At 43.1% G+C, this 18,501-nt stretch overlaps 1 protein-coding gene across 3 annotated transcripts in view; it reads right to left on the reverse strand.

Annotated features, from left to right (window-relative positions):
- The window catches only part of CACNA2D4 (calcium voltage-gated channel auxiliary subunit alpha2delta 4), a 164,864-nt gene that overhangs the window by 126,256 nt on the left and 20,107 nt on the right, over positions 1 to 18,501 (reverse strand). For all 3 annotated transcript variants that reach the window (XM_053406533.1, XM_053406532.1, XM_053406531.1), the window contains exons 5-12: positions 18,050 to 18,212; positions 17,111 to 17,242; positions 14,839 to 14,899; positions 11,354 to 11,504; positions 7,431 to 7,505; positions 6,533 to 6,622; positions 3,838 to 3,951; positions 255 to 333 (exon numbers count right to left, since the gene is read on the reverse strand). In XM_053406533.1, coding sequence (XP_053262508.1) covers positions 255 to 333; positions 3,838 to 3,951; positions 6,533 to 6,622; positions 7,431 to 7,505; positions 11,354 to 11,504; positions 14,839 to 14,899; positions 17,111 to 17,242; positions 18,050 to 18,212 — 865 coding nt within the window. The remainder of the gene's footprint in view (positions 1 to 254; positions 334 to 3,837; positions 3,952 to 6,532; positions 6,623 to 7,430; positions 7,506 to 11,353; positions 11,505 to 14,838; positions 14,900 to 17,110; positions 17,243 to 18,049; positions 18,213 to 18,501) is intronic.

An 18,501-nucleotide genomic window follows, 5' to 3' on the forward strand; every position in this document is an offset into this window, starting at 1 on the left:
AGTTGAGTACAATTTAAGAAGCAAAAAATCCCAGCCCCCCTTTATATTTGACTCAATCCTTCTCACAATTCTAAGGCACTTGGCAACACAGGCTAAGTAGTAGACATATCTCGGAATCCATTCTGTCTACTGCAGCAGCTTTGGAGCTCTTCAGACTCAAACTAGGCTTGTAGGTTATACAAAGGCCAAGGTCTAAGAATGGATGGCTGCAGTTTGCTTATGATAAATGACTTGCAGCAAAGGATGTTATTTACCTTTGTTGTTACATGCTATCCATTTCACATTCTGTGCAAAGCTGACTTCCCTCCCGATAAGATATGTAAAAACCCGTACCTGTGAAACAAAAATGCAGACGTTGGAATTAAATGTAAAATAGCCTATTTGTCTGACATTCAGTAGAAATACCTTTTCTAGATCTCACAGCTGTAAAGTGGAATGGGAAAGATATGCAGTATTGTACGTTTTGTATACTGACATTATGCAATAGAGTTCTCTTGGTAAAAGTATGTGAAAAAGAGTTCCTGCTAGTAAAAATATCATTTTAGACCTATTTTGGAAAGATCAAGGGTAAAAAGCAAAGGTAAACAGTACTTATGGGAGATCTTAACATCCTTCTACCAACAAATACATCAGTTGAAGGAGTATCATATTTTCCCACCAAACAATAATGCAGCCTTGCTGTGAAATGCTATTATACCCACATACTAGAGTTTGCTATTTGGAAAACAGTTGTAAGTGATGTCACAAGTGACAAACCCATGGGTAGGCACACTAAGGGCCAGGGGCCAGATCCGGCCCAATTGCCTTCTAAATCTGGCCTGTGGATAGTTCGGGAATCAGCGTGTTTTTACATGCGTAGAATGTGTGCTTTTATTTAAAATGCATCTCTGAGTTATTTGTGGGGCCTGCCTGGTGTTTTTACATGAGTAGAATGTGTGCTTTTATTTAAAATGCATCTCTGGATTATTTGTGGGGCATAGGAATTTGTTCATATTTTTTTTCAAAATATAGTCTGGCCCTCTACAAGGTCTGAGGGACAGTGGACCGGCCCCCTGCTGAAAAAGTTTGCTGACCCCTGAACAAACCCAATGCTCAGACTATTTTGAAATGTTAAAGTAATGAATTTCCCCCCAGTTATAGGATGTTATCAAATTAACACATCTTGCCAGTGCAAAGATTTCCACTTACACAATGGAACTCCACTCTAATCTACTCCGGCGCACCCCCCCCCAAAAATATAATAATCTTGTGACGCTCTGGAACAGGTTTAGGGAGGAAGAGTCGGTGGAGAAGAGGGCAAGGAAGTTCCTCTGCACCAGCAGAAATCCTTGAGCTGATGGCTGTTGCTCCGCCATGACCTCCCTGCCAATTTGGATACAATAAAGGAACTGGAGGCCCCTCGACTGTCCTCGGGTCCAGTATTGGACCACTTTGACTGGATATCCCCAGCCGATGTGGACAGACTCCTCCAAGCTGGAAAGCCCACCACCTGTCCTCTTGACCCGTGCCCGTCTTGGCTGATTAGAGCGTGTCCAGACGAGGTGCGGGCCCCCCTGGGTGATATCATCAATTTGTCCCTTGGCACCGGGATATTCCCAGGGGAACTGAAGGAGGCAGTGGTGCGTCCGCTCTTAAAGAAAACATCATTAGATCCTTTAGATCTATCCAATTACCGCCCGGTTTCGAATCTTCCATTCCTGGGTAAGGTGATTGAGAGAGCGGTTGCTGAACAGCTTGGTAGGTTTCTGGATGAAACATCGGCTCTCGATCCATTCCAGTCTGGCTTCTGCGCTGGTCATGGGACCGAGACGGCTCTGGTCGCCCTAACAGATGATCTCCGCAGGCAGCTGGATCGAGGCAGATTGGGGCTGCTGATTCTTCTAGACCTGTCAGCAGCCTTCGACATGGTCGATCACGAACTCCTGGACCACCGCCTTGCCAACGTGGGGATCCAGGGCACAGTCCTTCAATGGCTGCGCTCGTTTCTCTCTGGTCGGGGACAGAGGGTGGCGCTTGGGGGGGAATTGTCATCGCGCCACTCCTTGGTGTGTGGAGTGCCTCAGGGTGCGATTCTCTCCCCGATGCTTTTTAACATCTTTATGCGCCCCCTCGCCCAGCTTGTCCAGAGTTTTGGGCTGGGTTGCCATCAGTATGCCGATGACACCCAACTCTATCTGTTGATGGACGGCCATCCTGACTCGGCCCCAGATACACTGACCAGATGTCTGGAAGCTGTGGCTGGATGGTTACATGGGAGCCGGTTGAAGTTAAATCCTTCGAAGACAGAGGTCCTCTGGCTGGGACGGAGCGATATGGGATTGAGGGGGCAACTCCCATCTCTTGCGGGGGTGCAATTAGTGCCAGCATCGTCCGTTAAGAGTTTGGGTGTAATCTTCGATACCTCCCTCTCTATGGAGGCGCAGATTACAGCTATAACAAAGGCGGCATTTTTTCATCTCTGCCAAGCTAAGCAGTTGGCTCCTTATCTCTCTCACCCTGACCTAGCCACTGTGATCCACGCGACGGTCACCTCCAGACTGGATTATTGTAACTCGCTCTACGTGGGGCTGCCCTTGAGACTGACCCAGAAACTCCAGCGGGTGCAGAATGCCACGGCGAGACTCCTTATGGGGTCTTTGCTGCGAGATCATATTCATCCGGTACTATACCAGCTGCACTGGCTCCCGGTGGAGTACAGGATCAGGTTTAAGGTGCTGGTTTTAACCTTTAAAGCCCTATACGGCCTAGGACCCTCGTACCTACGGGACCGCCTCTCCTGGTATGTCCCACAGAGAAATTTACGGTCTGCAAATAAAAACATCCTAAAGATCCCAGGCCACAGAGAGGTTAGGCTGGCCTCAACTAGAGCCAGGGCTTTCTCGGCCGCGGCTCCAATCTGGTGGAACACTCTGTCACAAGAGACTAGGGCCCTGCGGGACCTGACATCTTTCCGCAGGGCCTGCAAGACAGAGCTGTTCCATCAGGCCTTTGGTCAGGGCGCAGCCTGACCCCCTCCTCTGGCAATCTGCACAGAATTTTGCTTGATGGTTGCCATTAATTTGATTTTAATTTGATTTTAATTAATTTTATAATGAATGTTTTTAGAATGTTGGACTATTTTGATTGTTGTTAGCCGCCCTGAGCCCAGCTTCGGCTGGGGAGGGCGGGATATAAATAAAATTTATTATTATTATTATTATTATTATTATTATTATTATTATTATTATTATTGGACATGTTACTTGGATACTGTTCATAGACACTGAGCACTTCCTACTTTACTACTCTAATTTTTATAAGCAGTAGTTGTAATAATATTGTTACTATTGTTTACTACAGGGGTCTGAAACCTCAGGCTCTGGGAAAGCGCCTTTTGCCAGGTTCTTAGAACTCTTCTCATGCCATACCCCTCACTGGTCCTACTTTACACCCTGAGCACTTTCACCTGGCTGGAATGTGTCCTTGAACTCTTGACTGCCTGGATGGAGAATACGGAACAGTGTGTGGATGTGTATAGAAACTAGCTCCCTGCACTAAGGTAAAATTTACATTTGGTGCTCCACCCATTTTTGCCTCTAGCGCCACCCATCATTGGCATGTGGCTCTTGGAAGGTTGCCCAGAAAAATGCAGCCCTCAGGATGAAAAAGCTTCCCCACCCTTGATTTATTATCACTTACCCAGGAGTAACTCCCATCAAATTCAGTGGGGCCTACATGTATAGAATTGCATTGCTGGTTAACACCATGTGCTACTCAGTACCTGGTTAGCAGCTCCTGATTCATTCCACACCAATCTGTCCTCTTTACTCTTTAACATTCAGCACTTAGGAAACAAACCTTACGATCGGGCCAGTTGAACTTTTCAAAGACATATTCGTAATCTTCCATAGCTCCATCAGTGATCAGCATGATGGCTTGGTTACAAAGACCTCCTTGACCAGCATTTCTGAACTGGAAACAGAATGGAAACAATAGTGATAATAATTATCTGACTGGTACAAATGGGGATTAAATGAGTTTACTTGAAAGGTTCAGGGTTAGGAATACGGGTCCATCTAACACAGTATCGTTTACTGACAGCAAATGACAGCGTCTCCCCAGCCCTACCTGGAGATGCCAGGGATTGAGCATGTGACCTTTTGCAAGAGCTATAGCCCTCCCACATCATTTAAATTATGGCCTTATTTAAAAGCCCTTAATTACGACCTAGGGGAAACTCTGATCAATTACAGCAAGAGTCTGCTCAGAAGCAGAACCTTAGTAAGAATCCTCATTATTCAGAATGCATTTCCAAGGGATCTAGATCTTAATTTCTAAAATAAGAAATGCTGTTATTTAAGTTTTATGAGAAGCCAGGCATTTGTCTTAAAAACCTTTTAACCAACCTTCTTGTGGTGAGAGGAACACACTTTGCACATGCCCTGAGGCACACTTTGTGGTTATTTCATATGAAGCAGGCATTTGCTCCGGTATGGACAATAAATCCTGGGATGCAGCATTGGTAAACCCTCGCTTGAATGAAACGCTGGTCCAGAGTATCATATTGTTACTAATTTGTTGTGCTGTGCATAATCCACATGCCTTTTCTCAAAGTTGTGCTTCTATTGGGTGGTGGTGGAGGGTTCAGTTTAAAGTGAAACACAATTATTTTGTGCCTATGGAAATCTAGGAGCTCCCCAAATTTCACCTACCCTAAATTTGAATAAATTGTGGCTTTTAGTGGATTTTCAGCTCACTAGCACCACCATCATTATCAACATTGGACTGTTTTTTGTCCATTCCCTGATACAGTTTCTCAGTAGTACAACTATGCTGCTTGGCACTAATGAGATTTAATCATCATGGCATATCTATTTCTAGCTGAAGCACCACTTGGTAGGGTTACACATATGATGGTTTGGATGAATCCTATTATTCTGGTGCAAAGCAGAGCAATTGCATCTCATTCTCGTTCCTTAAAATGTCTCCAGTCTAACCCTTTCCACCTCTTCTGTCATTTGAAAAGCAGACTCAATCAGTCATTCTGTACTCTCAAACCATTGAATAATTGGCATGATGCTGAAATATGAAGGACAAAGTTCTGATTAAATGCAACACCTAACTCAATGGCATCATCGCCAAGGAAACAGATTGGGGTCACCTGTTCTCATGGGAGCTAACAATCTCATGATTTACTTTCTAATACTACAGACCACAGCTATAACCCAACAGTGGAACAGACTTCCTCAGAAGGTGTGGACTCCCCTTCACTGGAGGTTTTTTTATGTAGAGGTTGGATGGTCATCTGTCATGGATGCTTTAGCTGAGATTCCTGTATTGCAGGGGGTTGGACTAGAACATGGGTTGGCAAACTAAGGCCCGTGGGCTAGATCAGGCCCAATCGCCTTCTAGATCCGGCCCGCAGATGGTCTAGGAATTCAGGCAGCCAGCATAGCGTGTGCGCGATGGTTTTTGTGACTCAGCCAGGCTTGGGGGTCAAAAGTGAGCCAGGCGGCTGCTCGAGACAAGCCCCATCTCTATCCGTTACGCACACGCAGCAATCTTTTCTTCGGGGGGGAGAGGGAAAAGGACCCACAGTTCAGATTTCCACCATGGAGCTGCCAGCAACTTACCTCAGGAAGGGCAGTTGCGGCGGCAGAGGCTCAGAGGCGCCTCAGGAGCGACGCCTGCCAGAGGAAGTGGGGAGTGCCTGGGCGGCTGCACTCCGAAACAATTGTGCACTCTGCTGGGGAGGCCGCTTGTTAGCTACAGGGTGTGAGCCATGGAAAGGAAAACAGCTGCCTCTACCTCGTCTTCCCTCACGCAGGGAAAAGAACGTTTTTGCTTGAGTGGCGCCAGCCTGACTTAGCGTTGCCAACAGCTTTTCTCTTCACCCACGCATGCGCACACACTCTCCAGGGCTGGCAGGAATGGCGCGCTTACCTCAACCCCCCAGCCCACATCCCACCTTACTAGATAAATAATAACTGTCAACGCGTAAAACGCAAAGAAAGCAGCGTGGGTGTATGAGGGAACACCCCCTCCCCCCAAAAAATCACATTTGTGCAATGTTGGGGTTGGTCCAAATAAGGGTTTTTGCCAAAAATGTCCGTCATAATCATGACAACATATAGTCTGGCCTCCCACAAGGTCTGAGGGACAGTAGACCGGCCCCCTGCTGAAAAATTTGCTGACCCCTGGACTAGAAGATCCTCAGGATCCATTCCAGGTCTACAATTCTACTATCCTTCTTTGTCATAACAACATCACAATTTCATTGCAGTCTGGAGTCAAACACTTAATAAATGTGTGTGTGTGTGCCTACGTTCCTAAAATAACACTGTCCAAATATGTTGACATCATATTCTCTTGCTGTAATTTTAGCCAACATGCCCATCAGCAGCTTTTGGTGCTGTCACAGAGGGTTTTTGTCACTGTTATCTGGAGAACTTCCTTCTCCTCCAGTGCATTGCCATAATTGCCACAGTGCTGCAGGACATGGAATGAAGGCAGCATGGGGGGGGGGGACCTTTATCCCCACAACATTTCTTACCTCCCTCAGGATTCTGAAGGATTCTGTCAAGGCTTTATTCACTGTCCCAACTCCTTTTGCTTGCAACTCATCCACCAGCTGCTTGAAGTGCTAAGCAAAGAAGCAAGAAAGGTATTCTCATAGCATTAGACAGTTTAGTCTTCTTCAACCTGGTGCCCTCCAAATATTGTTGGACTACAACTCCCAACCACCCTGATCATAGGCCATACTAGATGGGGCTGATGGGAACTGTAGTCTTGGGATGGAAAAATCTGCCTAATTTGGTTCTTGTAGTTTCTCATGCTTCCAATCTTAAATACAGTTCTCTGTGTTTCTGCAGCAATTTGTGAATTCCATACTTTAAAATTCTTATGAAAATTCTTCAACATTTTAGTGTTAATTTCTCCTAATAGACACATTTTAGTGTGCAGTTTCAACTAATGCATACATTTTTGCAAAAGATATAATCCTAACACGTATATGGTGTATATGTGTGTGTTATTTTCACAAATATGTTCATTTTGAGCAACAAATTCCCCTCATATATGCATTTTTGTAAACATTGTTTGGTTTGAGAACTGCATAGCAAAATTCAGTGCGAATTATGAAGGATAGCTATGTTTCGATTCTCATATTGTTTCAGACACTGCAAATTTGATAAATTCAGCTTTAAATGTGTACTGAATTGAATTTCTTTTCCATGCCTATTGCAGTTCAAAACATCTGGATTTTGCCACCAGGTTGAGATAAAGAATAATGCACAATCATTATTTATTATTATTAAATTTATATACTGCTTAATATTTAAAACAGTCTCTAAGCGGTTTATAAAGTAGAAAATTTAAAATTATTACACACATACACACCAGTTCACACTCAATAATGCGCCTAAATATGTCCCTAGAAATCCAGTACTTACCTCTCTGTTATCTCTGTCTGCTTGAACCAGGATCCCCTTGAAACAGGATTCAACATAATGAACATAATCATTGTACTGTAAAGGCAAAAAGGAGGGGGGCAGAGTGACTAGAAGAAAAGGAATCTTCCTTAGAGAGTTACAAAGGTTTCAGGAGATATTGTTATGTATAAAGAACAACCATCACGGCTTTTGAAAGCATACATTTTAAAATGCAAGATTCCACAAAATACCTCCCCATGCTCTTTGGAAACAAATCAAGGCATAGATTCACACTAGACATTCCCTCACTAAAATGCCAGCAATATGTGTAATTGAAGAAGTGGATAGCCTGTTGCATTCCACAAGTAAAATCCTTACCTGAATTTTTAAGTTCTTGGTTTGCTCATACTCCATCCCCCACCCTCACAAGACTGAGCCAAGTCCAGCAAAGCTTTGGCAGGCAACGCTTGCTAGGCCTGATGGGAGTTGTAGTACAGCAACATCTGAAGGGCCAAAGGTTCTGCACCACGGCTTTAAAGTGACACAAAACTCTGCTGGTTTTGCTGCAACAACAGAGTACTATGGCTATCCCTCTGGAGACTGTAAAAATAAGATGCTGCCCATATGGTGCCAGAATTATTCAGGCAACATTTCCTGCCCTCTTTCTTGATTTTCTTCAGTGTTTCCCTTTGTTCACTGCTTATTAGACAGCAACTCCCACACCTGCTTTAAAGGCCAAGGCATTTAATTACTGCACAAGCCATTATGGCACTTGAACTCAGTTCATCACAAAAGCTTCTGCCATAATAACATGTGTTAAGTCAGGGGTCTGCAACCTGCGGCTCCGGAGCCACATGTGGCTCTTTTACACCTTTGCCACGGCTCTGGGGCGGATACTAGCGAGGGGAGGAGGCGCATTGTGCGCCCCAACACTCCCCACTGTGGCGGGCACTGTACTGGCTGTGACGTCGCATGGGGGCGATGCGTGCGTTAGTCACGCACCGTCCCGACGTCACCTTCCCGCCCGCTGGCAGCGGCGCACATGCTTTAAATGTCACAATGGTTTTGCGGCTCCCAGGTTTTTTTTCTTTGGAAACGGGTCCAAGTGGCTCTTTTTGTCTTAAAGGTTGCAGACCCCTGTGTTAAGTCCTTAAAGTGCCAAATGAGAGACTCGAATTGCCACTTCATGTGCAATTTACTATGGCCCACTGGGATCTTGTTTCCTATGAAAAGCAACATACAACATAGATAGATATAGAGCAGGCATAGGCAAACTCGGTTCTCCAGATGTTTTGAGCCTACAATTCCCATCATCCCTGACAACTGGTCCTGTTAGCTAGGGATTATGGGAGCTGTAGTCCCAAAACATCTGGAGGGCTGAGTTTACCTATGCCTGATACTTTATAGAGATATATAGATATACAGTAAATGATAAAGACAGCATATGTGTTCTAGGCAGTATTTAGTACAGTGGTACCTCGGGTTAAGTACTTAATTTGTTCCGGAGGTCTGTACTTAACCTGAAACTGTTCTTAACCTGAAGCACCACTTTAGCTAATGGGGCCTCCTGTTGCTGCTGCGCCACCGGAGCCCAATTTCTGTTCTCATCCTGAAGCAAAGTTCTTAACCTGAAGCAATATTTCTGGGTTAGCAGAGTCTGTAACCTGAAGCGTATCACTGTACTAAAATTTAAATACCTCACCCTTCATTAATAACAGCTTACAATGAAAATAGATATTATGAACAGGGCAAACACAATATTGTAATAACCACACACGTCTAAACTGAAGAGAGGGCATGTCAGTTTCCCAGGGTGGACACAGGGACGATTTGCTGCAGATAGCTTTGTCTCAAAGCAAGCTACTTATGTAACAAATAAGGATATTTCTGCAAAGTGGCTTACTTAAGGACAGAGATTTGTAGCCTCTCTTGTGTTTTTCCTCAGCAAAAAAGAATAAAATAAAAGTAGGCAAAGGATTGCATCAGCCGTGACCATCAATCTGAGGTTGACTACCCAAAGGGTTTAAATACATGCTCCAGCTGGTATAAAAACCCACAGGCTTTCAGCTACATTCTAAAGACATGGCACTTTGCTTTTCCCTGTACACAGAGTGGGTGCATTTTGCCAGAGCACCTGATCAAGTGGCAGTGTTAACTCCCTGACAAAGTCCGCAAATCGGGATTATGTTTGCAGCCTTTGACACCCTAGATACCTCAGCTGTCCTGCAGTAACCCTAGGTGGTGGTGTTTAGAAGGGACTCCTTTTACTGCTGCAGCTAAAAGGAGAGACAGTCAGCCCTGGTTGGGGATAGGGAGAAATTGACTTTGGCTCACATTGTAATGCAAAGCTGCCTAGTTTGTACTTTCTGAAATAATATGTGAACTGAAACAGTTATTCTTCCAAATTCACATTTCTCCAAATTTTGTCATGCAGGTTTCAAACCATATAATGGGGACAAAACATTAATGTGAGGAGAAAGTATGCATACATTTGTGGAAAAATGACATAGGAGATGCATTATATTAGAGAAATTCGCTTGCAAAATGGTACAAATTTGCGGGCGGGGGGATGTATACATGTTGTCTTCCCTTGCTAATGGACTGGATGAGAGCCAAGAAATTGAAAGCTCATTCTAAATAAGACTGATGCCCTGTCAGTGGGTGGTTTAGTTACAGGCTAAATTACAGTGAGAGGCCAGAAACTACTCAGGGGCATGGTAGCGGGGAGCAGAGAGATGAACTGGTGAGTGTGGCTGGCCTTCAGACACAATTGTGGGTATCCTTTCCTCTCCCATTCCAGGTCTGTCTCTCTCTCTCTCTCTCCACCCCTGAGCTCACCCAAATGACCAGTTAGCCATTTAGTCAGTTATTTTTGGACAGCGGAGAATGTGATTCTTCTGTTGTCTTTTAATCCTATGAAAACTGCTCTTGAGAATAAATACTCTGCCCGAGCAAGTTCAAAGTCTTAATCTGATCGCAGCAAGGACTATTTTTAACAGCTGTCTTCAGTTTCTGGTACTGATAACTGAGACTAAAGATGACTTTAAGTAAATACTTCTAAACAATTTCTGTCTTGCAACAAAAGCAAGACTTGAAAAAAATTTGTTGAAACTAGGGACATATCTGGGCATAGCATTCTTTGCAAAAAAAGGGGGGGGGAGCAAGCAAAGCAATCAAGAAAGTCCCTTTCATGAAGCATAAGGGCAATCTTAAAATTTCATGTGATTATATTTTTGTAAGAAAGTGAAAGTATCCAGGTATAGCCTTCCCTAGAGTATACCACAGACATGAGTGGTCCACAGGTTGGACGGAGCAGGTCCTGCTTCATATCTAACAGAGAGAAAGGTCATGGGGCAATTTCTCTAGCCTCTTCTAACCAATCAGTGAATGGCGGTTGGGAACACAAATTGAAATGGCTGGGAGCTAGATGTTTTGATCTTTGTGAATTCCTAAAGGAACTAACCTGATCCACACCTCCTGGGATAATGTGTAACCCTAACCATGTTTACTCAAAAGCAAGTCCTCCTGAATTCAATTAAACTTACTGCCAGGTAAGTAGGGGGCAGTATTGCGGTCTTACTTATCAAGTGGTTTTTACCCTTTCTTAACAGTCTGAAATAGATACTGGTTCAAAAAAAAAAAAAGCATTTAGAAATGCCAGTTTCAATAAAAAAAGAGATTTATAAATATATATTTTGAGAGAAAATACATGTAGAAATATGGATTTAAACATGAAGTTTTGTGCATCTTAAAAGTCTGGAGAGTAGTGCAGAAGCAGGATGGAACAGGCAAACGCAGGCAAATAGCAGCAAAAGGGACATGGGCCAGAAATAGATTGATCTGCTCATCCAATGCCAACCCAGAGCTCTTTCTCAAACTAAAATCTAGTTCCATTGCCTCCAAGGGAGAGGGTGTTTACAAATGAGGAAGGAGTTTGTACTCACGGCAATAATATTAACAAAGTCATTCTCTCCCAGCGTGTCCAAAATTGTGACAATGGTGTGTTTGGCAATAGACAGGAGCAAACCCTTCATGCTCCCACTGATGTCCACCACAATGACAATATCTTTGGGTGATGTAGCAGCCTGGATGTACCTTGAGAGGAACAAGAAAGGGAAGCAGTAAATATCAAGTAAGTGTGCAAGAGTAGCACTAGTGGGAGGTTCCTGGACCATATCAGAGAACACATGATCCAAGCCAGAAGAAGTGATCTGAATGTATGGTAGAATCAGAAGAATGTATTGATTCCTTTCCTATTATTAATAATAATAACAATTTATTATTTGTACCCCGCCCATCTGGCTGGGTTTCCCCAGCAACTCTGGGCGGCTTCCAACAAAGATTAAAAATATATGAAAATGTCACACATTAAAAACTTCCCTGAACAGCGCTGCCTTCAGATGTCTTCTAAATGTCAGGTAGTTGTTTATCTCTTTGACATCTGATGGGAGGGCATTCCACAGGGCGGGCGCCACTACTGAGAAGGCCCTCTGCCTGGTTCCCTGTAGCTTCACTTCTCATAGTGAGGGAACCACCAGAAGGCCCTCGGCGCTGGACCTCAGCATCCGGGAAGAAGAATGGGGGTGGAGACACTCCTTTAGGTAAACTGGGCCGAGGCTGTTTAGGGCTTTAAAGGTCAACACCAACACTTTGAATTGTGCTCAGAAACGTACGGGGAGCCAATGTAGGTCTTTCAAGACCGGTGTTATGTGGTCTCGGCGGCCGCCCCTAGTCACCAGTCTAGCTGCCACATTCTGAATTAGTTGTAGTTTCAGGGTCACCCCACGTAGAGCGCATTGCAGTAGTCCAAGCGGGAGATAACTAGAGCATTTATGATTATTATTTGATGCAATTCTGGGCTGCATCAATAGGAGTATAGCATCTAGATCAAGGGAAGTAATAGTGCCACTGTATTCTGCTCTGGTTAGACCTCACCTGGAGTACTGTGTCCAGTTCTGGGCACCACAGTTCAAGAAGGACACTGACAAACTGGAACGTGTCCAGAGGAGGGCAACCAAAATGGTCAAAGGCCTGGAAACGATGCCTTATGAGGAACGGCTAAGGGAGCTGGGCATGTTTAGCCTGGAGAAGAGGAGGTTAAGGGGTGATATGATAGCTATGTTCAAATATATAAAAGGATGTCACATAGAGGAGGGAGAAAGGTTGTTTTCTGCTGCTCCAGAGAAGCAGACATGGAGCAATGGATCCAAACTACAAGAAAGAAGATTCCACCTAAACATTAGGAAGAACTTCCTGACAGTAAGAGCTGTTTGACAGTGGAATTTGCTGCCAAGGAGTGTGGTGGAGTCTCCTTCTTTGGAGGTCTTTAAGCAGAGGCTTGACAACCATATGTCAGGAGTGCTCTGATGGTGTTTCCTGCTTGGCAGGGGGTTGGACTCGATGGCCCTTGTGGTCTCTTCCAACTCTATGATTCTATGATTTAGCGTGGTGATCTAAGGATGCATCCTCCAAATACACCTGCAGTGTGTGTCTTCAGGACCCATCATATTTCTGTCACTGTAATTTGTTTTAACTGTTTTTAATACAGAACTTTTCGATTGTTGTAGTCGGCCTGGGACCTGCTGAAGGGCAAGTAACAACAACCAAACAACAACAGTAATAACACCCTGCCTTAGGAAAGGTGGTGCATAGATTCTAACAAACCCAACAACAATTTTAAAAGAACAGATTAAAGCATTTGGGGCTTCTTAATTTAGAGAAATGACCAAGAAGGATAGGATTATGCAAGGTGCGGAGGAAGTGACAGACATAACTTTTCCTCCCTCCCTCATAATATAAGAACTTGTGCTAAATTCAGAATAAATGAAAGAACATATTTCTTCACAACCCACATCTTTAATTTATGGACATCGCTGCAACAAGAAGGGGTGACAGCCACCAGTTTAGCTGTTTTTAAAGGAGGATTAGGCAAATTTATGCAGGGTAGGTCTGTCAGCAGCCACTCATTACACAGACAGTATGCCAGTTACTAGGAAGCAACAGCTATTGCTTTCAAGCTCTGCTTGTGAGCTTTCCAGTAGCATCTGCTTAACCTCACATTCCCCAATCTGGCACTCTATGGATATTTTGGACTAACGTCCATCACCCTTCATCAGCATGGCTGTGCTCGCTAGTGCTGATGACAATCACACTCCAACACATCTGGAAGACATTTGGTTGGGAATGTTTTTAACCATTGTGGAAGAGAGGATGCTAGACTGCTTGGGCCTCTTGTTCTTTTGATCGATCGCATTTTTAAAGTATTGGTTTTTAAAAAACATTTATAAACCACCCTTCACCTGTAATGATATCCGTGTGGAATACAACACATAAAATCACATAATGCACTATAATAAAACCATAAGACCCCTTCCAATAAAAAAGGAGCAGTGAAAAACCCAGAGCAGGATCAACTTCACACCTAAACCACAAAAATGCCTGAGCAAACAGGCAGCTCTTAACTTGGTGCCAAAATGGTGAAAGTGACAATGCAACCCGGTGTTCAAAACTCCTATTGTTCTAGGTGCATTTTGCGACAGGGAATTTCGTTAGCGCAAGTAGTTTCTGAACTCTGGGCGCAGTACTGCACCTAAGATTTCAGATTAAAACTGCTAAGTGGAAGGAAAGGAGGACCTTTTTCTGCCTCCCCATTTCCAGCCATTCTCTGAAGACTGGAGAAGAGACCCTTTTATGATGATGATGATGATGATGATGATGATGATGATGATGATGATAATAATTTATTTCTACCCCACCCATCTGGCTGGGTTTCCCCAGCCACTCTGGGTGGCTTCCAACAGAAGGTTAAAAATACATTAAAACATCAGTCATTAAAAACTTCCCTAAAAAGGGAAGAATACTAAGAATATTAGGGGGTGGGCAGGGGAAGGACGAGACCATGTGAAAAATGAACATACTATTTTAGCTGCAGTTTGTTCATTCAGCTTTGTATTCTTGTTATAAAAAAGCGTGCCTAGACATTCCATTGTTGCACCCATAACCTAGGTGTAAGGTGCCATTTAGCTCCTAGCTTTCGTATCTCAGTTTCTAACACTGTGCCAACCACACTTCTAAAGAAAGGGTGTTCCACAGGGAGGGTGCCACTACTGAAAAGCCTTGCTCTATGTAATCACCACATGATGTACCCCACTCAATGGCGTAATAGAGGGAATAGTCACAGGTAGATGATATAGGGAGAGGCAAATCTTCATATGTGTATACATAAACACTTGCCTTGACTGTTAGGGAGCAATTTTAGCATTCCCTTTGGAGACAGTGACATGAAGGAGAAGCTAAAACTGAATAGAGAAAGTGCCACTGATAGTATCTAGAACAAATCTCAGAGGGAAGCAAAAGTTGGAAGGAAGAATAAACTTTGGGTCCCTCCAAATCAAACACAGGAGTATGAAATCTTTTCAAAATCTCTCACCAGCCTCGATTTCGGCAGTCGAAGGAGAGGACCCCATTTTCATCTGGTGTCCATTTTATTCCTGTAGAGACATCAAAACAATTTTGCTGTGGATCTGGCACACACAGGAATACAAGCAGCCCTATTACGTAAGCATCAGAACCTTAACTAGGCCCTTTCCCAGCATTACAATATTATAACCGTTGCTTTTTCTGGGATTTCTCTACACAGTGAAGCAAAACACAATCCAAAAACCTTGAACTCTCTATCAATTGTGCAGAGATCATAACTGCAAAGCAAACCAATACTGTACTCTGAGGCTGCAATCCTGTGCATATTTACTTTGGAATAAGCCTCATTGACACAAATGTATGAGACAGAGGGTCATCAGTCATGGGCAGGCTCCTAATTTAATTAAATTCATCATTATTACTGTGTACTCACCCTGCCTGAACTGCAGGGAATGGGCACAAACAAGACAATTTATTTTGTCCCATTCATTTTGACTAGTTTATAGGTTTCTCCCATGGACAACATGAATATTGTGGGTGGTGTTGGTAGACCAGTTGATGACTTTTGTGCCTGTTGTAGCAGTTGTAAAAGGCTGTGCTAGATGTTGTAATTGAATTTTTCAGACCACCTAAACAAAACTTGCACATCACCAGTGGTCCAAAGAACACAGTTCGGGAACCCCTGATTTAGATGTAATATCTACATTTTATGAGTGTTTTCCAAGTTTGGTGGGACCAACTTCCAAGTCAATATGCATAGGGGATCACACCCTAAGGATGCTTAAAATTGGCTATGTGGGATGTGAGACACATAGCAGTCAAGTACAACATTCCTAGAGTGAACATGCTAGTGGATGCTTTGTACCAGCCAGGAGTCTAACTTCCTGTTTCCTCCTGAGCTGTGACAAATTTCCTCTGCATGTGACTTGAGGCCATATGTGTGTGAGAGAGGCCTAATCTGGGCAAGGGAGCACAGCTCCTTCCTTTTGCTCTTCTCCATTTTTGCTTTTCCATGTGTTAGCAGAGGTGACGGCCTGTCTGCAATCACTTAGGAACTAACTCCCTTATGGGATAGTTCCACATGTGTCTGCAATCACTTAGGAACTAACTCCCTTATGGGATAGTTCCACATGCAAACCTTGGTTTGCATACGTCTTAGTTTGCATACGTTTTGGATTACAAACGTGTCAAATCTGGAAGTGCATGTCCCAGTTTGCAACCTTTTTTTGGATTACAACCCTTTTTTTTATTACGAACAAATTTTTTTGGGAAGCCCCATGGGCAAAAGTGCTCCTTGGGTTACAACCTGTTTTGGTTTACAAACAGACCTCCGGAACGGATTATGGTTGTAAACCAAGGTACCACTGTATATAGTTTGCCTTCAGGGATCCAACTGTGAACTGAATGATTGTGAGTAAACTACTTTTATATTGACTTTAATAAGACTGTCGTGTCTGTTCTTTTTAAGAGGGACTCAAACGAGCTTGCAACAAGCAAACCACTGTGTATTAAAAAGGGGGATGCACTCTGCTAAGTAAAGGGACTTCCTAATGCAAGTTGGGAATGATATTATTAAACAAGATATCCTCTCCTGCCTCCCTGAACATTCCCACAGGCTGGTGTATTGTAGCATCTCTGAACTGATTTTGGTTTAGTGTACTCCTTTTCTTTGAATAATTAAGGGCCAAACTATATGTTATGGTCTGCCCCTGGAGGGCACACATTTTCTTTCAGAAATGGCATGCTAGGTATGGGCAAATGTTTCAGTTTTTGTTTCTCCCAGTTTCTCATTTTCCCAATCTTACGCTTAGTACTTCACATTTCCATATGTTTATGAATCCCACATTTCTCTGCAATTTTGCCTAATACACACAATTTTACAGAGTGATTTCCCAAAATATAACATTTTAAAATATGTTATTTTCCCTAATACATGCATTTTAATGCATACTTTCCCCTAATACATACATTTTTGTACATATTACTTGGCTGTAATGGAAGGGTTCATGTATTGTTTCGGAAAATGTGAACGCCTTTAAATGCAAACTGAACTGAACACCCTCCAAATCCCTATTGCAAGTACACAGTCTTTCAGCAAGATCAGAACCTGGTGTGGAGGGTAGGAAGGCTTTAGCCCTTGCTCCTTATTGTGGTTGCAATCCAAATCTGGGGCTGTGAGCTCACATCTTTTATTTTCATGGGGGTAAAGCTTCATTCAATCCATGTGCAGTTAAGCCTGAAACCTTTCTAAGAAAAGGCCAGATAGGCATGAAGATTTTTACCTGGATAGAGTCTGAAGAATCCTGTAGAGCTGCCAAAGTATTGCCAAGTGAGAGTTGGATCTCTTTCAAAATTGTCCACAAAAACAGCATTCAGTGCTTCAGACATATAAACCCCATTCAAAATATCAGGGTCTGTGACAAAAAGAGGGAATAAGGGAACAATAGTAAGAAAGGGGAAGAAAGAATGAGAAGGAATAAAAACAAACAAACCTATAGAGGATACAGATGCACCAGCGTCCTCCACCAACAATATCTAGCCAAACTTCCCTCTTCTTTCTTGAGGACTAAAAGCCTAACAAATATCAATGTATCAAGATGCCTTATTCTAAGTACATCTAACATTAAACTAACTGTTCCAATATTTTCAATGAGTGGCACCTGTTTTCCTCGGGCTTAGCTGTAGGTCTTTCCTTGCCCAGGTTCCGGACAAAATCTAACCAAAGAGATGGTACTGATGAAACTCAGCTAACTAGGGACAAACTGCAGGTTACTCTGAGAGAACTATAATTGATCTCCCCATTCTTAATCAATTTTATTTTTGTTTTTTTTGCCAAGTTCAGGTGTATGTGTGTTCATGCTAAATAACTTGAACAGTAAAACAACACAATGATTGGGGATGCTTAACAATTCCCTTCCTGTATCCAAATCACCCCTTCAAGCAGTTTTTGCTCAGGGAAGGGGAAGAGCCTGTTAAAGGTCTGCCCTCCTACCCGCCTTCATTCCTTCCGTTTTTGAATCCAGGCACCCAGTTGGTTATTTTATTACTCACCCACATACGTGGGTCACAAGGATTCATATTTTCCTCCCACAAAACATACCTAACATGCAAGTCTAAGGTCAATCTTTTTGTCTCTTCCTAGAGTTGCCAGCTAAATTTTAATAGTTCATCTCTGGCTCTATTGCTGCCTTACCAGTAGAATAAACACAGAAATACTCTACCTTTGTTGTAAACATTAGTTGGAAGCTGTATGTCACTTAATGTTGTGTTCACCAGCAGGTTATTGAAGTGCTCATTTGGTTCCAGAATGAATTCATCACCAAGCTCCACATAATTATCTTTATCATCCTTTTCGTTAATGAGAACGGCATTGTAATAATTAATCTGGGGATGAAGAAAAAATAGAGAGACAGTATATTAGATTTCAGTACCTAAATATCACGATGGCATGACCTCAGTCACCTCAGACACACATTCATTTATACCTTAATAAACCCCCCCCACAAGGCTTTACATCACAAAATCACACTAATCCACAATCTTCTGGTGTAAAAGCAAAAAATAAAATAAAAATGCGCAAAACACCTGTTCACCTGAGGCAAACTTGCAACAGTCCTGAGCCAATCCAAGGATTCCAACTCGACCAAATTCCAAGATTCTAGATTTCTAACTC

Source organism: Podarcis raffonei, chromosome 10 (genome assembly GCF_027172205.1).
Source record: "Podarcis raffonei isolate rPodRaf1 chromosome 10, rPodRaf1.pri, whole genome shotgun sequence".
NCBI lineage: Eukaryota > Metazoa > Chordata > Lepidosauria > Squamata > Lacertidae > Podarcis > Podarcis raffonei.